Source organism: Mus caroli, chromosome 3 (genome assembly GCF_900094665.2).
Source record: "Mus caroli chromosome 3, CAROLI_EIJ_v1.1, whole genome shotgun sequence".
In the NCBI taxonomy this organism is placed as follows: Eukaryota; Metazoa; Chordata; class Mammalia; order Rodentia; family Muridae; genus Mus; species Mus caroli.
Genome location: NC_034572.1, coordinates 35,372,541 through 35,378,540, shown reverse-complemented (window position 1 = coordinate 35,378,540; position 6,000 = coordinate 35,372,541). Strand labels below are relative to the sequence as shown.

The following is a 6,000-nucleotide window of genomic DNA, read 5'->3' as shown; positions in this document are numbered from 1 at the left end:
CTCGTTTCAGTGCAGACTACATTGTAGGAACAAAATCTCTATTAGAGAACTCATTTGAGAAATGACTATCCCTAAAGATAGTATACTCTCGGTCTTTAGCTACTTAAGAAAAAGTCAGTATTGCATTTAGTATAAAGATTTAGCTTTGGGAAAACAAAGAGCCTCTGAAAATTGTAACTGAAGTTAGACTTCAGTGAAGACCATTAGGAACACAAGGGCCCATGCATTTTGTCTTGCTTCTGTCCCTTGAAAACTGAAACATCACCCCAGCCTACCCCATGGTTAAATAAAACAGTTTCAAGGCTCAGGACATAACTGAATGGAGTGAACAAGTCTGGTGATAAACCACAGACCAGGTCCTTACTATGGCTGAAGTTCACTGTGCCCTTCCCCATTTAAGAAGCACCAACCCTGGAGCCAAGTTTTCAAAAGGCAATTTAACAGCAGGAACTATAATTTAATCACATCATATCATATTACACTATGTAACATTATGTATTTTACCTATTGATGTAACACAGTTTATTACAAGCATTATTTCCTAGGACTCGGTACAGGTACTCCTTTCAAGGAATTACTGCTTATTTAATAGTGTCTATCTACATTGGAACATTAAATCAGTGATAGGTATATATAATGCAATGCATTGTGCAACGGCTCCCTACCCCGGATTAAGGTATTATTAACAAAAATCAATTAAGAAAACCAACACAACTATAAAAACTGAACCAAGTCTGTCGGCATCACAGATGTGCACCTGAGCAGGTCAACAGTGCTTCCCCATAGGCTTAGCATTAGTGTCGCAGCAGCTGGTCTTTTGGACAAGTAGATAACAGTTTCAAGTGAAAAGTTTCTCTGAGAAAACATGAATCCATGCTACCAACAAAAGCAGCCAATGCTGGTGTTATCCGAATGTCAAACTGCACTGTCCCTCTCTGAGGGTCATTTAGATTATTTATGTGATGACAAGACTGGATTCCTGGTGGCGCGTCAGTGAGATGGTCTAGGATGTCAGAACCTCCCATTTGTTTTAATATTGAAGTGATAGCATTAGGGAAACTAGGAAAGGGTCAGTGCTGCTGGCTCTAAACCACATCTTCGGTTTGTTTCACAATAATAATGCAGTTATCCCCTGCCTCTGCAACAAAAGAGCAATGCAGTGCCCCCTTCCTGCATCGAGGAGCTGAGGGCTATGCAAGTAGAAGCTGTGACTACAGTGGATGGTTGCCGAGTACATAGCAGTCCTGCATACTGACACAAAGTATGTAAGGAGAGCTCAAACTGATTTGTACATCTATATTCAGCTAAGGCTTCACAGCAGCAATGGACAGCAATAGTGCACTCAATATAGACACTTTTCAAAACTACTCCAAAAAACAAATGACAAAAGTAGTTAAGAACAACTGAACATATGTTGTGTGTACCGGGCATAAAGGATGAATGGGCCCTTTAGTTAACCCACTGCTTGGATAACATGACACTTAGTCCACTTCCATCTCTCCGGAGTCGGTGTGCTGCGAGCTTCCTTTGGGTGGATCTGGGCTGGTCTCTGAGCCACTCTGTCCGTCCATTGGTCCATTGTGCTCACTACCAGTTTTTGCTTTGTCTTCAGGAGCTTCTACTTTTGGTTTGGGCTTATAAACGATGGGGTTACAGAAATTATCCAGTTCCTGAAAACAGAAACGAGCCATGTCAACTATTATACAAAACACTTAGATGTTTGCTGGTGTTCTCTAATCTCTCTTGCATTCTCATACATTTCAATACTTCACCATATTTAACAATTTCATTATGTACCTTGTATTTATTTTAGTTTCTTGAGACAGGGTTTCTTTGTGTAGCTCTGGCTATCTTAGAACTCACTCTAAGCTGGTCTGGAACTGAGAGATTCACCTGCCTCTGCCTCCAGAGGGCTGGGATTAAACGTGTGAGCCGCCACCCTGCTATTGTACTTATTTTTAAAAATTTATTTTAAATTTCTTTTTTATTTCATGTGCATTGGTGTTTAGCCTCATGCAAGTCTGTGTGAGGGCTTCACAGCCTCTGGAATCAGAGTGACACACAGCTGTGAGATGCCATGTGGGTACTGAGAACTGAACTCTGGTCCAAGATCACTTATAGTTTGTTCACAATAAATTATGGCCTTATTTCCTTTCAAGTGAGAGCTGTGTTTTAATGCCTATAAATGTGATTTTTATAACGGTTCTGTAATTCCTTTTACATAATATGTTGTAATGTCTTTATAACTAAAACATCTTATTTGATAGCTATATCACATATAGCTATCCATATAGCAATTCCTTGAATTTATATAGTAATCTCTAGAATTTTGGCTAACAAAATCTCTAAGTTTTCGCTAACAGGTATACACTCAATTCAAATTTTTACACGTATATGTATATATGCTCTGACATGATGTCAGGAGAGAGTACTCACTGCTCCACCCCCTTCTAACTGTGGTGGAGATTATGAACACAAGAACAGCAAATGATACAGACAAAGCCACCTGCATCTGGTGACTGGGTACACACCTCTTCTTTGTCAGCCCTCTGGCTCAGAGTCTTCACTTATGACCATTTGCAGAGTTTTGCTACCATGTGTTTTATAGCTTTTGATATTTTTATTATCAATGTTTATTAAAGTTCAACATTTATCTGAGATTACATAAAATTACTAACAGGATTTCACAGTGGAAGATTTCATATTCCAAAGTCAGACCTATTGCAACAAAGTTGTTAGAAGTCTCAAGGAATGTGGATATTTAGGTTGATCACATTGCTGAATATCATTCTGTATTACTTTCAGAATTTAAAAGCTGGTGGGTGTACTGGCTGGTTTTGTGTGTCAACTTGACACAGCTGAAGTTATCACAGAGAAAGGAGCTTCAGTAGAGGAAGTGCCTCCATGAGATCCAGCTGTGGGGCATTTTCTCAATTAGTGATCAAGAGGGGAGGGCCCCTTGTGGGCGGTGCCATCCCTGGGCTGGTAGTCCTGGCTTTTATAAGAAAGCAAGCTGAGCAAGCCAGGGGAAGCAAGCCAGTAAAGAACATTCCTACATGGCCTCTGCATCAGCTCCTGCTTCGTGACCTGTTTGAGGTCCAGTCCTGACTTCCTTTAGTGATGAACAGCAGTGTGGAAGTGTAAGCTGAATAAACCCTTTCCTCTCCAGCTTACTTCTTCTTTTTTTTTTTTTATTAGATATTTTCTTTATTTACATTTCAAATGCTATCCCGAAAGTCCTCTATACCCTCCCCCCGCCCTGCTCCCCTACCCACCCACTCCCACTTCTTGGCCCTGGCATTCCCCTGTACTGGGGCATATAAAGTTTGCAAGACCAAGGGGCCTCTCTTCCCAATGATGGCCAACTAGGCCATCTTCTACTACATATGCAGCTGGAGATACGAGCTCTGGGGGTACTGGTTAGTTCATATTGTTGTTCCACCTATAGGGTTGCAGACCCCTTCAGCTCCTTGGGTATTTTCTCTTGCTCCTCCATTGGGGGCCCTGTGTTCCATCCAATAGATGACTATGAGCAACCACTTCTGTGTTTGCCAGGCACTCCCAGCTTGCTGAATAGAAACTCTGACTCAAACAGCTGGCAATGTGTAGCAACATTCAAAACGGAATAGACACTCCATTACACCTAGAGTTGAAGCCAGCAAAGCAAAGTCTGGCCTTAATTGTTCTTCCGTAAGTTGATTATTTCTCAGAATGTGATATCCATTCATTTTTTAGTCCTCAAATGTATTTTGGTCCTTAAACTTATTAAAAAGGGAGTGAGATTAGCCAGTGAGATGGCTCAGCAGGTGCCTGCTAGGCAAGCATGGCCACCCGAGTTCCATCCTTAAGCCCACCTGAAAGTGAACGCTGAGAATCAACCACCACAAAGTTGTCCTCTGCCCTCCCGTGAGCACAGCCGGCTGGGTGCCCACACACTCACTGTTGTCCTCTCACACATGTCATTAAGCACGGTTGAAAAGGGAACGGAGTTTCTTACCTTTGACTTTGTAACTATTTCTGACACTTTTACCACGGGATCTTGAGTGAGACTTAATTTATTCTGTGCATTCATCTTACTGTTTAGCCAGTTCATGGAGTCACTGATGTACTTTTCAACTCTCTCCATTTCTGCAGGATCCAGATGATCATATCTTTCATCCTATTAAAAATGAATAAAATGGTAAAAGAAAAAGAATTGTTGATAAATAGTGGCTTATTGATAATTTCTCCCTACCTAAAACATTCATGTTCTTACTTATGACATACTTCATGTATATTCATGTGAAGGTGCCACATATGAGATGACACAAACTGAAGAGACTAGGGGAAAATGTAAAATCAGTGCAGACTTGCAAAGGACTCCCAGAAGTCAGCTTTGGAAAAGAACTACTTGTGGAGGCTCTGCATTAGGCAACAGAGGCTAGGACAGAGTAGAATTTATACAAATTAAGGAGAAAATAGATGTACAGGTATATAGTGAGGGAGAAAGAAAATTCTGAACATACCATAAAACCAGGTGACACATTCTTGATTAAAAAAAAAAAAGAAGAATGAAATTCTGACTAAGCGACACAGCTGCAGCTTCTACAACCACCCAAAAAGTCATTTTGCATCAGCAGCCAATAGAGCAGAAAGAAGCAGCAACATAACATGAAAGTGAGAAGATTTCCTGATAAGGATTATGGACAGCCTAGAAAACACAGGATGAACAGGAAGGGGAAGTGATGAGGAAGGGGACAAGGGCAAGAGGACATGCATGACATGAAAGCACAGCCCGGGAAGGACCCATGGATGAAGGAGGAAGCAGAAGGGGCAGAGGACCGACCCAGACAAATTTCCTTTGAAAAAGACATAATGAAACCTAATGCTGTATATGCTAATTAAATTTTAAAAAACCTCCTTTTAATGTATTTTCCCTCATGTGTTTTGAGATAGGGTCTCACCTAGCCATGCCTGGGTTTATCCTTACCCTCCACCTTAGCCTCTTAAAACATTGCTATTGAACCCCGAAGTTAACAAGTGGAACTATGAAGAAGGCATTTTCAGAACTGTTAAGCTTCCTCAGACATTCAAGATTCCTTTGTAAGATTACAAATGACATATCATCACACTGGACTTGGCTTCTGGGCTGCTACATTTTATTCAATTTCTTACTGTCTCTAGGATTAAGTTTTATTTGCTAGTTTATTTGCATTAATCATTAAATATGCTCTTTAAAAATTTATCTGTAGCCTGAGCCTTTTCCCAGAACGTTTATATCTAGCCAACTTGAGACTATTTGTGAAGTCTGAAATATCTACTATTACAGTTTAATAAACTCATTACACCAACACCTACTTTTTGAAGTTTTCTCCATGTCAAAATATTTAAAATGCAACCCATTCATATTAAAAAACTTTGGGGTAATTTCAGACTATTATAAACAAGATAAATGCAAAACTCTAATTACTTTTGGTCCTTCATTATCTGGTTCGCGCTTTCATCATTTCTTGATTGTATTATTCTAACCTACCACTAGATGCTTCACAAACCAATTCAAGTCATAATGCTTCTAGTCTCTAAAACCTCCAAGCTACCTGTATCACAGTAAATCTCAAACTTTCACAACAGCTGAGACGAGGCCTTCTGTGATCAGGCAGCTGTTCCCTTCATACATTTAGCTCACAGCTGCTTTATTGTTTCTTCAGTATATTCCCCCCTCCCCCCAGTGTGTGTGTGGCAGGGATGGGATGTGCAGTAACACATATCTGAAGGTCAGAGTGCGATCTACAGCAGTCAGGTATTTCCCACCATCATGTGACCTTAGGATTAAACTTAGGTTGTCAGGCTCAGCAGCCTTGATGCATAAAGCCATCTCACTAGTCCACAGTTCTGCTTTCAACAACATTCCTTTCCACACATTCTGAGCCCTGGCTTCCCTCATTTGTTTTTTAATGTCTCTCTCACTCATTGGTTGGCCTTCTCTCAAACATAGCCCCTGAAGGCCCCTTACCTTTTCCA

General features: G+C 40.6%; 1 protein-coding gene across 1 annotated transcript in view; it reads right to left on the bottom strand.

The window, feature by feature from the left end:
- Positions 1-507: 507 nt before the first annotated feature.
- Hspa4l (heat shock protein family A (Hsp70) member 4 like) overlaps positions 508-6,000 on the bottom strand; it is a 49,958-nt gene continuing 44,465 nt past the window's right edge. Inside the window, exons 19-20 of the mRNA XM_021157433.2 lie at positions 3,998-4,159; positions 508-1,670 (exon numbers count right to left, since the gene is read on the bottom strand). Of these exons, the coding sequence (XP_021013092.2) occupies positions 1,482-1,670; positions 3,998-4,159 (351 nt within the window). The 3' untranslated portion in view covers positions 508-1,481. The remainder of the gene's footprint in view (positions 1,671-3,997; positions 4,160-6,000) is intronic.